The sequence below is a fragment of the Leptosomus discolor genome, chromosome 8 (assembly GCF_034619465.1).
Source record: "Leptosomus discolor isolate bLepDis1 chromosome 8, bLepDis1.hap2, whole genome shotgun sequence".
Classification (NCBI taxonomy): Eukaryota; Metazoa; Chordata; class Aves; order Leptosomiformes; family Leptosomidae; genus Leptosomus; species Leptosomus discolor.
The window spans coordinates 41033598-41051799 of record NC_141398.1 but is presented as its reverse complement, the minus strand read 5'-3'; the positions used below and the strand labels follow the sequence as shown (position 1 = coordinate 41051799).

General features: G+C 42.5%; 1 protein-coding gene across 4 annotated transcripts in view; it reads right to left on the bottom strand.

Moving 5' to 3' along the window:
- AMFR (autocrine motility factor receptor) overlaps nucleotides 1–18202 on the bottom strand; it is a 42630-nt gene that overhangs the window by 20402 nt on the left and 4026 nt on the right. For all 4 annotated transcript variants that reach the window (XM_086469581.1, XM_086469579.1, XM_086469580.1 and 1 more), the window contains 9 exons: nucleotides 17583–17747; nucleotides 14932–15084; nucleotides 10624–10664; nucleotides 9696–9828; nucleotides 9005–9138; nucleotides 7303–7413; nucleotides 4111–4301; nucleotides 2356–2459; nucleotides 273–407 (listed from right to left, as the gene is read on the bottom strand). In XM_086469581.1, the coding sequence (XP_086325707.1) occupies nucleotides 273–407; nucleotides 2356–2459; nucleotides 4111–4301; nucleotides 7303–7413; nucleotides 9005–9138; nucleotides 9696–9828; nucleotides 10624–10664; nucleotides 14932–15084; nucleotides 17583–17747 (1167 nt within the window). The remainder of the gene's footprint in view (nucleotides 1–272; nucleotides 408–2355; nucleotides 2460–4110; nucleotides 4302–7302; nucleotides 7414–9004; nucleotides 9139–9695; nucleotides 9829–10623; nucleotides 10665–14931; nucleotides 15085–17582; nucleotides 17748–18202) is intronic.

Below are 18202 nucleotides of genomic sequence, written 5' to 3'. Positions count from 1 at the left end.
CTATACCTCAATCACAAACCACTGTGAGACATTCCAATTGAGTCAGATCTTGCAATGTGGGAGATAGAACGTACACTAGACTGCCAGAAGTGGTTTGGTGTTTCCAGCTGCAACATCTTCTACAGGTAAAATCTGAAGAATAATATTGCATTAAGGTAAGCTGGATTCACCAGTGCTTCAACTCACATCATTCCCCTCACTTAAATTAACAGGCTCAGTTCTGTGGTAAGAAAGTCAGTCAGTCATTTTAGGTGCACGGTCTTACAACTTACCTGTGTGGGGAAAGGTACCTGGATGCGCCCTTCCAGGATGTTGTCAGTGGTGATCTCTACAGAACGAGTTAGCTGCAGATCCTGTAGAACTAAATGATAAGGAACCTGAGGGAACATCTCCTGAATCTGATGGGCCTGGAGAAAGGAAGGTTTATACAGTCAGTATCAGCACTAAATAAAAGTTCACTGCTACGTTTCTCAACAGAAAGAGATTTAAAAAAATGAGCAGCTCAAAGATGCTGTTTATGCTACAATAACCCACACGCAGAAAGAAAACCAAGAGAATGAAAACCCACGCTGGCATTAACTTACAGGGCAATATTTCGACTCCATTGAAGTCAGCAGCAAAACTGCAACTCCTATGGAGACACCACATGGCCCTGAAAATTTAGGTTACTGAACAGTGGTTGTAAATGCACAAAGGCTTCAAAAGCTTCCCAACCCTCTTTATGACAGCTTCTTAAATAAAAATCTATACAAAATTCACATGAGTGACTGGAAGAAAATAATTTTTCTTTGTCCCAGGTGGGTTCCAAAATGATACTGGTAAGGACAAGTGGAATGAGTTTTAATAACCTACTCTTTCTAGCCACCTTGCCTACAAACCCGTTTAATGGGGTCCAAAAGCCCAAGTAAATTAAACTGAGTTGTTAGGAAACTGTTATTATTGAATTTCAAGACACTTAAATAATATCCAAATTAAACAGATAAAAGAGGACAGACAAATAATACGCTTTTAGAGCCCAACAACTAGACTTCATTAAACATTAAAATCTATATTTTAACTAATGCTGAACATTACAGGTGAGAGGGGGGAAATGAGATCTACCAACAATAAAAAAAGAAGGGTGGAAGGAGTTTTGAGAGCAGAGCAAAAACTATGTAGCAGCTGACAGTTTAAACACAAGCAACTACAGCAAACCTAACTCTCCATTGTACTAACTTGTGCCCAAAACAACCGATATAGCATCTCAGCCTCTGGCCTTTCCCTCGAAATACTTCCCTAGCTTTTTATTCCCTAACACAAAAGGAGAATTTCCCTTATTTTCTATTAAAATGTGTTAACGCTTTAATAGTTTGCTAACCTGGGCCTTTCCATTTAAAAGGCATTTAAATATAAGTTGCTACTGTACTTTTAATAGTACACAATGCTAAGAAATCATTACTTATCCTTAACAAAAGACTATTTTTGTCACTCTGTCCAGTAAAAGAAAAACTAAACTGACCTTAGATGGAGAGTTCCTGCATATTTAACTAGCAAATCATCTGCCAATACCTTACCGCTCCCTGCCCACCCTGTCTCGAACCCCCCCAAAATTGTGGCCTTATCCTGTTGAGCCTTAAACTGTAGTGAAGGCTATCGGAGAGATCTCACATTCAGAAAGTGTCATCACTTTCATGAGATACCTCACTGAGTATGTATCAACATGCTACAGCACACACTAGCTTTAAGAACTCAAAGGAAAGAGTGCTTCTCAAACTCATTTTTGTACTACATTAGAGTGTTTCTGCATGAAGTCAACAAACCTGGGATTTCATCCTGAGCACTCCTATCATCATGAATCAGCAAGGTTCAACTGTGCTACACAGAGCCCCATCTCAAGCTGACAAGATACTCAAACAGAAACAGCTATCTTGGAGTTTAGCACTATTAAAAATAAATACTAAAAGAACCCAAAAGCCACAGAATGGCTTTGATCAGTTACCACTTGGGCAACAGCTAAATTCTCTGGTTACAGGCTCACATCCTTTGCTACTGCGAGTTGTGAGTGAAGAGATAAGTACTGAAAAAAAGCCAGTTGCACCAAGCAAGCTGAGAAAAACTCTGCCTATCTACACAGAAAGTACATGACATTTTTCTCCCTCATTTAACTACCTCCAGACCTGTTCTTTTATGTTTACACATTTAAATCAACATATAGCCCTAATTTTACTAAAATAAAGCTTCTCTTGCTCAAAAAAGCAGCTTTCATGTAGCATCTAAACACCTTCCTTCCCCCTTATGTTCTCCATCTACATGTACTTTCCCACCCCAACCCCCCAAATAGGAAGGCTGAGGTGCAACCTATTAAAGCAGTCTTACCATAGCATTAAGCTGGGAGTTGCTGGCTTGTGCGATACCGAGGATGTTTGTAGTATGCATCACTTCTACTGAAAAACTGGGCAGCCAGCTGGCAATTCGAGAGCCTGAGAACAAGAAATCAACAAGACAGTCAAGCAAGAATATGACATTCTCAGCAGGTGAAGTACTTCTACACGTATTTAACATAAGTCTTCACAGTTCCACAAGGTATATATGGGGAGTCCTGCAGTGCAATCCATCCCTAAGGTCTCCCAAACATGGAGATGGCTGGAGTAAATCAGCAACCACAGATACTCTCTTCAAACACACTGTCGTAGTGGCTTAACACTCTGAGGGCAGGAAGAAGATGAAGAAAACATACCCTTACTTTCTTGTTTAAATGTTCCCATTGAAGGGAAAATTTAAAATAATCCAGAGCCAAATTCAGTTCCGGAATACATGAATAACTCCAGCAATTCTACTAAAAACAGGCCAGCTTCTAAACAGGATAAATCTGGTCCCAAAATGGGTCAGCTACACATGGCTGGCATCACTGAGAAAATATTACTACAAAGGGATCCAGAGTAACTGAATAAAGTGACCGCTGCAATTGTGCGCTTAGGCTCAACAGAGTAGGGCACACGGCTGGCTCCCTCCTCCTTCTGTGCTTCCATTTAAAGAAACACAGGGTTTGCTCTGTGCCCCTTCTCCTTCTGTCTCTACAGTAATTTTGCAGGTCTCCAAGCCACAGGAGAGCACTGGGGAGGACAGCTATCAAAAACCAGAGCGGTATTCTAAATATAATGTCCTTTGGAGACCTAAAACACCCTAAAAGTGGGAGCCATGCAAGAAGCTATTTGCCAGTCTCAGTGTACTTAGAAATGTCTGACCCTTCTCTGCCCACTATTCTCCGACAACCACCAAAGACTGCAAAACCAGCACAAACAAACAACGGGTCACCATGTACGTTTGCAGCATCTCAGCTACACCATGAGAGTTCCACAAGCACAGAGCCCAAAGCTATTTGCTCTAGTGAAACCTACTGAGAAAGAACAAGACTGCCATCAAAAACCTGGGACACTGTGGAAGACAAGCACATACCGATACCAAAACTATAAAAAAATCTGCAAGTTAAGCAACAGAAATTGTCTCTTTCAGAACAAGTTTATCTGCACACACAGAACACATCATAGTCTGAAATCACATCAGCTTTGTGAGCACTTGTAACACCCCACTGAAAAAGCAACATGTAACTGTTCTGGTCACATGATTCCTTCTAAGAATAAGCTTCTGCACCTAACCAAGCATTGCAGGTTCCTTGTAAATTGAGTGGTAAATGGACTTTTGACAACCTCACATCAGCTAGGTGACAGGGGAAAGATCAACTTTTAGACTGCACCACAGACCTTTTTTTCCTCTTTAACTGTCACTTATTAACCACCACCTGGTTACAAAATCAGACACAGGAATTTCCCACTTTGTCCATCAACATGTCAGGCAATGAATAAACGCCAATATTAATGCTGCTAACCGCAACAAATCAAGAAAAAGGGAGCACTTCTACAAAATCTTTCAAGAAATCTCTGTAGCTCTGGACAATCTCAGAGACAAGTATCTGAGCTCTTGCAAAAGAACCGTAATCTACATGTTTGACAAACAGAAGCAAAAGCGCAGTGTAAGTTTCAACTGAAGCATGGACACAATTCCCTCCTACAGAACTCTGTTCCCTTCATTTATTTGGGCAACAGCATCGGATGTCAAATCAGCTTAGCTCACCGTCAAAGTGGAAGAAGTGATTGTGCTGGTTCAAGCGTGGTCTGCCTTCTGCTACTGCCACGGGGACCAGGTTCTCATCCAGATTTTCCCTTTGGTGATCCTCCCTCACATGATGGCTGTCAGTGATATTAAGAGACATTCTGCAGGTGGGGCAAGATGTATCTTGTTCCAGCCAGGACCGCAGGCATGAGCTGACAGGAAAAGAGTCATATTATGGTGAGCTTGGAACGTTTTTCCAAGACATCAGTATCACGAGTACATCAGGCAGCTGTGGCATATTCTGTACAGAATGTCAACACATGGACTGCTGAGATAACTTGTGAGGCATGCGTGATGAGCTCCTGATGACTCTGGTATAGGTCTCTTATTCCTTTAGCCAAAAATACTTCAGTGTTCACTTTTTATAAATGAGCATGCAGATTCATCACAAACTTAAAACACTCTCCAAGTTTGTTTCTCCTCTAGCTCAGAACAAGCAAGTTTTGCCTGGAAGGCGAAACAGCATTTCTCCTCTCTCACCATCCCCAACTGAAAAAGAACAACTGGACAAGTATTTAAAATCCATTGACATATTTTCAAAGCAGTTCTGCCACTGTGATGTGGCAATGGCATCTCCAAAGTTTTTCAAGCATCTTTTAAAAAATATCAATACCCAAATCACCACTCAATTGAGTGCCACTCCGGGAACTCTCTAAACAGATTTATTAATACTAATCAGTGCTGTGTCATTACAATGTTTACTTAATTCTGAACACTTGCTGTCCTGCAGAAAGTGAGAAGTGTTTGAAATGCATGTTTAAACACTCAGAGCTGAGCCTACTTTTTGATGCAGACTGATATGACCCAGTTGCAGTATTTGTTGGCATGTTAAACCTAATTTTCCATACCAAATAACTGAATTTCACAGAACTGAACATATCTCTATATCATACGCTTGCAGGGTGGTTTTTTTCCCAGCAGAAGCTCTCAGAACACTTTAGAAAAGTAGAGACATACAAAAAGATCAAATAAACCCGTTTCCCAAATTGTGTATTTGCAAATGTAGTAAAAGCACAGATCACAGCTTTGCGCTGTCAGAGCAAGGAAAAAGCCCCAATTGCAGGACTACGGCAAAGTCAAAGATACAAGCACCCTGCACAGCTCCTGAAGCTGTAGTGTATAACCACACTGTCAAAGTGGTTTTCAACATATTTAAATGGAGGGATACGCAGTGTTCAGAAATCAGCAATGAGTTTCCCAGAAACAACCAAAGCACTACAGCAAAAACCTACCACCTTCCGCCACCCTGGCCATCAGCACGGCCAGCTGGTTAGCACTGCCGACGCTGTCCAACTTCATCTCCACTACTATAGCAAAGCCACCCTGCACACAGCAAACTCAAACCTCTGCTACAGTTGCACCGAAAAGGTCACTTGTGAAATACCCGGAGTGCCACAAGCTACCATCACACTGCTGCTCCTCGACCGCTGAGATGCTGGAACGGACAGGAACCCCTTTCAGCCTACACCAGCACCAAGCCCTACAGGCTTGCAGCAACCCAGCCACGGTTACAGCCATTGTGTACTGCACAGGCAGAAGGGCTCAGTCACCTACAGCACCTCAGCAGAAGGATGCCTAACAAGAGGTCGAGGTCAGCAACATTTCAGAGCAGCAACCTTCTTGAAATTGACTGCTTCCTGAAAGATAAAGGAGTTTCAACAGAGCTTAGCAGATTCAAACACCCACTCCCATTAAAATTTCTTAACGTTTAGGCACAGAGTTGACCTCAGCGGTTTGAACCTTCCCTGCCATCTTCTCTTCTACTCCAAATAAATGACTACGAAAAAAAAATCCCACATAACTGAGAAGGGACACAATGTTTAGCCTGTTGGCAAAAATCACAAGGCTTTTATGAGGAGAGAAACCATTCTTAAGTTGTAAACAGGGTTATTAATTACATCTCATTTTATTTGCAAGCGTAAGTCATCCACTGTAACATGTTCCCTCCCTAAATGCACCAAGTAGGTAAGTGTAACATAGCTTCAGAAAAAAATTAAAAAGGATCCTTTTAGATACAGAGAAAACAACTTTCTGAAGAGAAGACCCTGGGCTTCTCAAGTGCTCAGCAGGTGATTAAATATTCATACGATTCAGTAGCACTGGAAGAGGAGTTTCTGCTACGGAGGCACATTATCTCATTAGAGACTCCTTGGAACAAAGATAAATATTTATGGCAAGGTTTGTCATAAATGACAACAAATTAGCACACAGATTACAACCTCTGGTTTGACAGTTACCGGAGAAGCAAAAAGCTATCTGCAGAAAGTAACTTGCTCATATGACACCACAGGGACATTTTAACTGACCATGCATGTTAATCACACGGCACTTCAGAAACTCCCAATTCAATCCCTGTATCTTCTTTCACTTTTAAACACAAGTGTGAAAATGTAAGCACTGCTACGAAAGATCTAAGAAAAGGCACATCTAGCTCAGCCTGCTGCCTCCACAAGCATCTGCTACTATTCACTAACGAGTGAGTGTAAGAAACAGTACAGAGACAGATACTTTGGCCAAGAGCCTCCCAGTTCCAACTACCAGCTGCTTAGGGACTTCTTCAGCTAATTTGGTTAACCTCCTCTACAGCCCTGATGGACTCATCCCCCCACAAAATCATATAGTCAAACCTGGCCTCCACAACCGTCCTGGAGGACTCCTCACCACACAAGGACACACTATATGAAAATATTCCCCATTTTCTCTTTAAAGCTGATATCTGAAAGGTACTTGATCTGAAAGGTCCAATTTTTCTTCCTCACCTGAAAATCAACACACCCTCATGGAAGAGGTGATAAATAAAGGATAAAGCAATGGGGAAAACAGCATGCTTTACCAAGCAGTTACACAGCAAGGCAGGGCACAGACTTGCAGTTGAGATAACATAACATTATCTACCTGTTAGTCGACGAGATGCATACTCTTACTTTAGGGGGAAAAAAATGCACCAGGTGAAACAACTCGTAACATGAAAATGACTGAAGTGAACATGACTTGTCCTTTGTTATTGGAAGCACAGCAAGCTGACCCAGGCAGTGAGCATTCACAGCTTTGCTGATAGTTCGTTACTTGTCACCCTGCTGTAACTCTCAGCCATGCCCACATATCCTTTCCTTTCTGCAGTCAGATGCACCCTCTCCAGCCCCAGAAACGTACTTGTGGAAGAGATGGCCGCAAGGGAGTTTACGTGCGGATTGCATGGAGTCCCAGCAAATGGCACAGTCATCATTATTGGCTGCTAACTCCTCTGGTGTTGCAACTGCAAACCTACAAAGGAGAAAAAGGAAGAGGCAGAAGTAATGACTACACCAGCTCAGCACGGCCTCCTGCATAGAGAATCCCACACTGAGAAAACCTTATCCTCCATGTTAACTTCTCCTTACGGCAGGCGTGCCAGCAAGTTTGCTATTTTTTTCCAGAACTCAGGCTCACACACATCCCTCCCATACCTTCTTACAGGCACATTTTTTTGCACATCTCCACATACGTCCTATGTGCAAAAAGCTTTGATTTAGTATCTTCCAAGAAGCACGATCATTAGGTGGGAAGCTCAAGTAATAATCTGTATAGATCTGGCTTATGTCATTTTTCTAAATGAGCTTTAATAGCTGTACCCATTAAAATGTCTTCTTGGGATCATGAGTATTTAAGGTCTGACTAATTTTGGCCTCAGATTTTTTTTTTTTTTCTTTTTTTCTTTTTTTTTTTTTTTTTTAAACTACAGGACCATGCAAGCAGCTACTACCTAGAGGTGAGCAGTTTAACAATTCACAGTTCTGCTGGTGTGGAATATACCTGAATTACAACTACAGAAAGGCAGGGAGCTCGCTGCCATTGGCAGCTTCAGGGGGAAGCTAGAATGTGGTTCTTCCAGAAGAATCAGAATGACAAAAACACAGCAAGCCACTCAGACAAGAAGTCTGAGACATCTACAACTCAAACAGCTTTGTGAGCAGCTTAAAGGGGTTTAGTGGCCGCATTTTACTGAAAAGAAACAATGCACTGTGGATGAATTCTATTATGCAGCTCTTAACCTCATGTTAAGCCATCAAATGATTTTACACAAAGAAAATCTTCGGAATTTCTAGAGAAGTCAGCCTTCTCCATCTGGACTACAGCAGCAGGCATCTGAGCTAGAGAAACCCACTATGAAAATGGTACAGCGACGTACAGAAAGAGTAAAATTCCCTGTTGCTTTCAAAATTATTAAGGACACAGCTGAGTTGCATCAGTAGTATCTGGCACAATACTAGGTTTTAGCAGACCTCTTGATTTCTCTATATCGCCTCATTACAAGGGGATGGACGGAAGTAATCCCAAGGTGCTCTCAGCTCCACTATAAGTACAGTCTGTTTAGCGTTGGCTTCAGGTTTAATAAGTGCATACTTAAAGCTGAACAGGTTTTAATTAATATTTTGATTTCATTTCAGGCCGTAACTGAATAGTACCGCCTAATGAAATTAAAAGCATTTATTTCTATTGCAGCCACAGACAATATTTGACAACTGAAACAGGCAGAACTCTGCAGAGCTTATGTCACTCCACGAGGGTAGTATACAAGAGAAGACATGAGAAGGAATACTGGACAGGGGAGTGCACTTGTTGCCAGTAATATATTACCAGCAATACTGCTATTACAAAAATCAATCCCACATATCTGTTAAAACCAGAAAGGGTGTCCCCAGTAACAAATAAAATGGGTAAAACCATACACTAAGTGTAAAGACTTAAGAGCCAGATTTGCAAGACTGCATCTCTCCAGCTTACAGCATGCTGTCGGATATCAAAGGAAGATAAAAGAATCCCAGCCTCCTCATCAGGATCCGCATCAAGATACCAGAGCAAGTAAGAGGCTCACCTAGCTTCCATGTTTCCAACCACACGCAGGTAGTTCTTGTGCCGACGAATTCTTCGCTGAACCTCGTGAAACAGGTAGCGCAGTTGCATAAAAATCACCAGGCTCGCCATTGACAACCAGATATTGCCAAACAGCTTGGGGAAAAAACAGAACGGTGGTCAGAAGCAAGCACCATAGGAAGCAAGAGGCTGCCACAAGAAACTGCATCAGGTCTTAAGAGAAAAAGAAATCCAGAAATCAGCACTGAAGAAGTTTTGCTTATTGTTGAGACTATTCAGACTAACCACACATGTTCACAGGTGTTACTACTCGTTACACCTTCAGATACAACTTAAGCAGCACAGCATTTACAAGGATAAACTGTTTTCAGTCCTGTTCAGTTTAACGTCCCCTGCTGACAATGAAAATTTAGTCTGACATTACTCAGTAACAAAGCTAATTAAACACCTATTAAACAGATAATTACACAGTAGTTAACAGTCCGTAACAAAGTTATTTGTGAGGACTCCAATTACACAGGAGGAAAGAATGCCAGAACCCCTCACACTGCATCTTCCTCTTTAAACAACTTCTCTATAGTATTTGGTTCCTAAAATAAGCAAAGGAAAAAAACCATATAAAATATGTATACCCAGTACCCTTTCTTTTAAGACCACTCTATTTGCTCAACATTATGCCCAGTATTTCATACCAGCATATGAATATGATGCATCAAGTCCAGTGAAAGCAGGGTTAGCTCCATGACAAAATCCGTGTAGTAGACGTATGTGCCTTTGCCCTCCCATGTTCCTTCATGATTGAGATCCCAGAGATGAATTACATATCTGCAAGAGCAGGGAAATTAACATTATTCTATCTTTTTTGTTAAATAGCCTCTCTAACATTCAAACTATTCCATCCATTTTTCAGACAACTTCTGGATATGGATTCTTTACCCTTCCTAAGCCCAGTGCCCACACTCTGTGCTTTCCTGGGGGACTTTTTTTTTTAATATTACTGGTTTCAAACAGCAACATTTTTAAAAGGCAAAAAGCAATCAATGCTTAGTCCACATTGGCATTACCACCAGCTGACAGAGATGATGTAGCATTTGTTAAAAACTCCTGCATGTACCAAAAGCCAATCCTGGGATTATTGTACCTACAGACCCACATTTTTCAACACAAGAGGCGTTTCTCAGGTGAGGTGTCACAGCTTAGTGACAGACCTGAGATGCCTATAGTGACCTGGACAAAGGGGTTCTGTGCTACATGTCATGCCCTACATACACATACACACGTGCATTACAGATACACACACGTTCTGCTTTTTCAAAACAAAAGTTTTAGATTAGGATCTTAAAAGAAACCCAGTAACATGACACTGAGTAGCATATACCAACACTCATACAGCAGCACAAACCCACTTTAATCCATGCCTCAAACTATTAGCACCCACTAAAACTATCCATGCATTGCAGAATTCATGCTTAAAAATAGCCCAGGCTGAAGTTAACCATCTTTGCCCATCTCCAAAGATGTATTTGCAATGCACCAAGCTAACTACATACACCTCTTAAATCAACACGCTGTACGCACTACTTTCTTGACCAACCATCCTGCAAAACATAACCTACTCACCGCAAAATCACATGAGCCGTTCTGACCGTCACAAGCAGAGACTGCAGAAGAGGGGAAGAAAAGGTATGTTAACAACACTCTGGCAGGGACAGTGGTCCAGAGGCAGGAGCTAAAGGGCTAGAAGACAAAACACATTTACTGCAGCGTAACAAGTTCCTGTGAACCAATGGTCACTGTAGATGACTGTCTGCACAGTGTACCTGTGACAAATATGAAGCTTAGAAATAAATATGGAAGAAATTGTTCTCAAACACAATGCTCTTGGAGCAGCCACTAGAATAGCTGTTGTTAAGTCTCACTTTCTCCCCCACTACAGAGGACATATTATTTTTTTCAATTCTTATCACTTGGTAAGCGTCGAGACCACAATCCTACCAACTACCTCTCCCCATCCCACCACTCAAGAAAAATCTGAAGAACAGAATAGTAGCAGGAATTTGAGGAAGAACCACAGAATCACTTTCAAATCATTTTGCCCTTTGCTGAGATATGAACACTGCAAAAGTAACTTCTCTCTTTAATCACACTTACCTCCCTAGGCTAAGTACAGAGAAAAAAAAAACCTGAGTAGATCAGAAAGCGTAGAGATCAGAAGCATAAAGACAAGATACCAGAAAGAACTGTTTCCAGAATACCTAACCACATTTCCACGGGCTCTTATCATCTAAGAAACGTGGCCCCATCACCTCTCTCTAATCTGTCAGGCCCACAGTGCCCCATCCCTTTGCTGCATCCTCCCAGTGAACGAAAATGCATCAGGAGAACCCCCTTCAGACTGCCCACACTACCCCGTAGTTAGGAGGGACCAACTGACATCAAGATGCAGGGCATTTACAATGAGCAACTGAAACCATGCTGTGGTTCTGTAAAACTGGTTTGATGGCATGCCTTCAGCGTAAGTATTAAAAAGAGTACAGAAGAACTACTAAACCCACTAACTTCCCAACATAGCAATAAAACAGTTGGTTTGAATAATTTTTTTCCATCTGCAAAAAGCATTCTTAAAATGCTCCTATGCATATTTAACCCATAGTAAAATCCAACATACCTCCCAACTGTTTACTAGCTGGCTTTCAAATAAGTGTTCCTGTGACTATTTAAACATCAGTGCAATCTTTTATCCGAATAAGGGCTTCAGGATAAACACACATCATTCAAATAACACCAAAAAAAAGTCAAGGAGGTAACGGCCAGTCACCTAGCACAGTGTGCTGTTCTCATCACAAACACTTTTCATTAAAAAGTTAAACTAACTTGCTAGCTGCTCCTGTGAGGCACGTTATGAGACCCTCTTCTGTCTCACATTACCCCAAGTGTGGGTACCAGAAAGAGATGACACGTTGTTCACACAAGCTTTTTAGCTACAGAGAAACTTTGGGCAGACCACAGAGGAAAAGTAAGCATGTCCAAATTCTAACCATGCAAGTAGTGAAACAGAATGATTACCTGAGCTGCTGGATGGATAGGCCATCGAGCACAAATTTGTACACTTGGCATAAAGTCCCTGACAAGGAGACATCTGTCAGGTAGAAATCTAAAAAGCCTAGTCTTTGCAACTTTTAAGTTAATGTTGCCAAGACATGATTTATACTGGTTAGCGCTGAGGCAGCAGAAGCATCAAAATTAAAAGGATGAGGTAGTGCAGATTTGGCCCAGGCACTGGCCTCTGCTTCCTCCACTGTTTCCAAAAATGCACTTCATTGTTCTGACACAAGAAGTTCTTTGTAGGAAGTAAAACACAGCATCGCAAGTTACACAACTCTGTAATCTGAGGTTCTAAATGCACTGTAGGCCATTTTCATCACCCACACCCCAAGAGCTCTCGCTCTGCTTGAAATGAACTGCTTTTTCCCCGCTGATGCCGTGATACTGACAGATACCAGTCACACAGATTAGCACGTGACTCGAAAGCACTCAAACCCTAAGAGAATGGATGCGATATGAGAAGCTATGCAGGAAAATATACTATTATCTGTAAGGTACAATTCTAAGATTTGAGTATCACTATCATTAACTGAGATGTATGAAACAGGATCAGAGGATGGCTGCTATAGGAATGGAGTAATTCTTTCTTACAATAAAAAACAGTGCAAAGACAGATAGACTGGACATTACCTGCTATACTACAATTCTCAAGTATCATATGTTAAGGCAAAAAAGCTTAATGTTTACTCAAAAATATAGACTGTCTTTATTCAATCTTCTCTGAGAATTTGAGCGTTTCACACCGATCCTTTGCAGGAAAAAAAATGCTGACAAACACCAAAGAACAAGGGGAAGCCTAACTAAAACCCAAGAAAAATATCTATATTGCTTTACTGAAAACCCTGAGGCATCAAGATAAATCAATGTTTGCCGAGTCAGGAGAGAGATGAACAGCTTAATGTAACTTCATGTAATTAAATACACACTAATGGAATACGCTGGGCAGGGTCCCTCTCGAACAGCATCACACAAGCCACCACCAGGAAAACATTTTTGCCTGCAAGATTTAATGCTTTTTGCTGAGAGCATGAGGACTGCCACGAGGTGTCACTGCTAGTGCCTGTAGAGCAAGAAACCTAAATTTTATTCCACTTACATGAGTGCTGGATATTAAAACTACCCAGGGTCACCCAATCCATATAGGGCATATTTAAAAGGTTCATGAAAGAGCAAGATATTAGACAATTTCATACAAGAAAAGATTAAACATACTAGAATTCTTTTGTTTGGAAAGAAAGTCAGAAGGGAACAGGAGGAAGGTCTATAAAATCAGAAATGGTATGAGCAAGAGTAAACAGGGAATGATTCCTTGCAGGTTTTCACCATAAGTGTATCAGATGACAGGCAGCAACATTATCAACCAGAAGATTCAGAACAACTAAAAGACCTTTTTAGTGCACACAAAGCCAAGTTAAACGTGGAATTTGTTGCCTTTGGATATTGCACAGGCTAAAGTATAAACGAGTTCAATAAACGATTGGACAACTTTGCTGAGTCCGTCTGAGGCTATCAAACACCACAGGCTTGTGCAACCCTCAGCTCAGGAACATCCTCCAACATCAACTGCTGCAAGCAAGGGTAGGAGACCCCTTCCTATCCATTCCCCACCAACCTCCTCTGCTGCCCACCCACAGCACCGCAGGCTGCAAGGATCCATGGCCTGGCTGAGGACCATACGCTTATGCTGACTGAGCCACTCCTTTGTTAATAAGCAGGCAGAACAGCTCCCACCAAAACGAGTAGCTTGGCCCCAGCCCCATCCTGCAACCCCAAACACATACACCACCACATGGTGCAGTGCTAACGAGGCAACACTTTGGCACTGTAACACTACCCGATAAGCCTACCCTGTGCCGCTGCAAGGCTGATACATCCTTCTGCCAAGCCAAGGTAAGAGACACAACATCGAGACCCCCACCTATTAGAACCACTGACAAATCATCAATACTCTTCCACTGTGTAATTACAAACCTGGCCTGGCATATTCTCGTATTTAGGGAAAAAGTAAACTGACATTTTAAACAACTGAACTGTGGTGTGACCAGCACCATATTCTCCTACAATCAGCTGACTGTTTTCTTCCCTCCTTACTAACTCCAAGCATGAACTCAAGATACAAGAAAAATAAACCATAGATGCTACTTGTTATCTGAACTAAGGATGTGCTAACACGACCTACTTGCATGACTTACTAATTAAACTGGTTACCCCTGCTTTGTTTAAGATTATCATTTGCTCAGCCAGAGCACAACCACCCACCACCACACCAAAAACACACTGATGTTTACTCCACGCTGTAAAGTGTTCAGGAGTGCGCAAACATGTGTTGCTCATCTCAGCTGAGACACAACTCTTTACACAAACATAAGCAAATCCCAGGAGTAGGCCTTAAGGAAAGGATGTTAGCCTCATTCCTTTTGAGGAGAAATGAAACAGAAAATACCTCAGAGAAAGAGGCTGAGGTGCACATTACACTTCCATATACACTCCCTCTCTCCAGCAGCCATTTCAACTAAACTGTCTTGCAATGCTCGTGAAGAATAACCATTATTTTTTCGTAGGCTGCCACTTGATTTCAGCATCATCTTACAGATTTATCCTCTCATTCTCTTCTTCAGACAAAGATTTTTTTGCAGGCTTAAACTCTAGAGAGAGAAAGCATGTAGACCTGGCAACTACTCCAAAAGAGGGGAGGGCTTGTTTGCATCTTTGGTGTTTCTTCCTTGTGGGAAACTAGAAGAAAACCCACCGCGTGCCAGGAGACCCCCAAGTGAGGGGTGAAAAGCAAAGCAGAAACCACAACACGTATGAAGGATGTCTCACCTCTGCTGCCATGAAAGCCAGCGTGTGCATGCCATGAGCGTAGCCAATAATACCACAGATGATTGCTAATCCACAGCAGGACAGGAGCATGGCTATGAGCAGGGTCAGGACTCTGACGTGGCTGCTCATGGGTGTAGTAGGAGAAAAGGAAAGCTGCAACAGAAATATCACATAAATACATAACAGGTTTAAAGAAGTACTTCATCCACCCTGCCTTCCACAATCACTTCATCAAACAAGTCCACTTTCAGGAAAATTTTTTGCTTTCTAGAATAAAACCAATTTCACAACCTCAACCATGCAATGTAGTAATAAAGGACGCAGAATAAAGCTAAAACCACACACCATCCGTAACTCTCATTTGTCTCGCTGTGATTTACATTCACCAGGCTTTTAAAGCCAGAAGGGATCATTACAATTACTTGATCTAATGTTTAGATCATCCGTGCAAAAAATCCATGGACACATTTTCACGTGGTAGTTTCTGCACCAAATCCACAGTATCTGCTTCAGATGAACGTTTTGGTAGCAGGGGGGTTACAGGGGTGGCTTCTGTGAGAAGCTGCTAGAAGTTTCCCCTATGTCTGATACAGCTAATGTCAGCCGGTTCCAAGACGGACCCGCCGCTGGCCAAGGCCGAGCCAGCCAGCAACAGTGGTAGTGCCTCTGTGATAAAGTGTTTAAGAAAGGAAGAAGTTATTGGGCAGCAGTAATTGCAGCGAGAGAGGAGTGAGAATATGTGAGAGAAACATTTCAGCAGACATCAAGGTCAGTGAAGAAGGGGGGGGTGGAGGTGCTCCAGGCACCAGAGCAGGGACACCTCTGCAACCACAGGGAAGCAGGCTGTGCCCCTGCAGCCCACGGGCAGTGGAGCAGATGACTGCCTACACCCCATGGGGGACCCCACGCCAGCAGAGGTGGATGCCTGAAGGAAGCTGTGAACCCGTGGGAGGCCTGAACCGGAGCAGGCTCCTGGCAGGCCCTGTGGCCCAAGGAGAGAAGCCCACGCTGGAGCAGTCGGTTCCTGAAGGACTGCACTCCATGGAGGAGACCCATGCTGGAGCAGTTCATGAAGAACTGTGGCCCATGGGAAGGACTCACGCTGGAAAAGTCATGGAGCACTGACTCCCATGAGATGGGACCCCACATTGGAGCAGGGGAAGCGTGTGACGAGTCCTCCCCCTGAGGAAGAAGGAGCAGCAGGAAACAACAGTGTGATGAACTGACCCCAACCCCCATTCCCTGTCACCCTGCACCGCTCAGGGGGAGAAGGGAGAGAAATCAGGAACAAAGTTAAACCCAGAAAAGAAGGGAGGGGGGGGGGGGGAAGGTGTTTTAAGATTTGGTTTTATTTCTCATTACTCCTCTCTGAGTTAATTGGTAATAAATTACATTTTTCCCAAGTCAAGTATGTTTTGCCTGTGATGGAAAATGAAGAGTGATCTCCCTGTCCTTATCTCAACCCACAAGCCTGGGTTATATTTTTCTCTCCCCTGTCCAGTTGAGGAGGGGGAGAGTGATAGAGCGGCTTTGGTGGCCACCTGGCATCCAGCCTGGGTCAAACCACCACAGCAGGAAGGGGAAGAACAGGACAAGGAAAGGAGTTGCCCAAAGCTTCACTCAGGTCTGATTGATGAAGTTGACTCCCACATTTTGTTTTTAAATGGGTGCTTTCTTCCTTGTTCCTATCTGGTTCAGTTCCACATCCCCCTGAGTTTGCAAGGTAGATGACACAGGTACCATTTGTCTGAGTAAAGAACTATGATACAAATGCAGAAGGAATATAATAAGGATTTTTTTTTTCCCACATGAGCTTTGGACTTTCACAGCTTTCTGAATAACATCAAAAATACCAGCTGACTGCCTTGCTCACAACTGTCTCAATTTTCCTAACCCCAACCAATTCAGTTTCAAGCGCAGCGCTCAGCTACTTGTGAATTAACAGGCCTTACTGGATGCCAACTAAAAAAAATTGCAAAGCACAGAGCTACGAAAAGGAAATTCATGGATTCAATTTAGTTCAAACGTTTATTCCAGGACAGAGGAGCTGACGAAAATGCATGTCCATCATAGATGTTTAAAGGGCAAGATTTATTGTTCAAATAGCAGTTCCTTCTTCCTTGCCTAACTTTCAATTTCTGTATCTCTACTGAATTTATTCTTCATACGAACAGAAACTGGGATGTAGCTTATGGAGAACGTTGCACTGTGTATTGTAAAGGTGTTGGCAGCCAACGCGTAGTAGATGTAAATTAGCCTGAAACCTGAGCATAGACTCAGCAGAAACAGGCTTCAAGGATCTATCCTAAAGGGCACCAATCTAATGGATGTTCCGTTGTCAAGATTTCTTCACTAGGCAGAGCTATGAAGACATCTCATGGAGTTATGTAATAGTAATTACAGGACACATAGAAGGAGCAATTTATCAAAGTAAGTATCTTCATCTCCGTTTCTCTCATGGGAAAGCTGAAGGAGTAAGATTGACATTGCACTTTAAAGCAAGTTTTTGAAGCTACTGAGAGGTGCATATGTTCAGCACTGCAGGGTGGGGAAAAGGTCTAAATGATCTGTCTGTAACCTGCCACGAGCCAGCGCCCAAACCAGAAACAGAATTTGCATGTCTCAAAAGAGAGCCCGTAATCAAAACTTACGTATTCAAAGCGATCCTTGCAAAGCTGAACCATAAGATGAAGAAATACAAGTCCAGAGAACCAGAGGCACCACATCACCACTTCTTCCACTGTCTGGACATTCAGCACACCAAAAATGAAGATGAACTTGTAGAAAATGAAATTCCAGAATTTATCCTTGAGATGCTGTGAAGGAAGACATTTCATTACCGTACTGAAAGCACTGACAATCCACATGCAGGGGAGAAGGTAGGAAAAAAGAAAGAAAAAAAAAGATGGAAGTAGAAATGCAACAATACGTTAGCAAAAGCCTGCCACTTACACATCTTGAATAGCACCGGTTACTCTCACTGAATTAAAAACACATGAGAAATTAGTAGTCCTTAGCATCCATCTAAATCACAGCAACGTAACTATGACACACAGCGCACAACGTAGTTTCCTGCCATACTTCTAAAGCAGCGCTTAGCACAAAACAAGTTTGACCTCAGTTTGATTCCCCATGCACAAGCAACGCAGCTACGGGCTGCACACACCAAGTCCTCTTTGCCAGAAAAGCTGCCATCATTAGTTATGCAAGATGCCCAAATAGCCTAGCACCTTGCTTCCAAAAACCTGTCAAAAAGTACAGACGTTCAGGA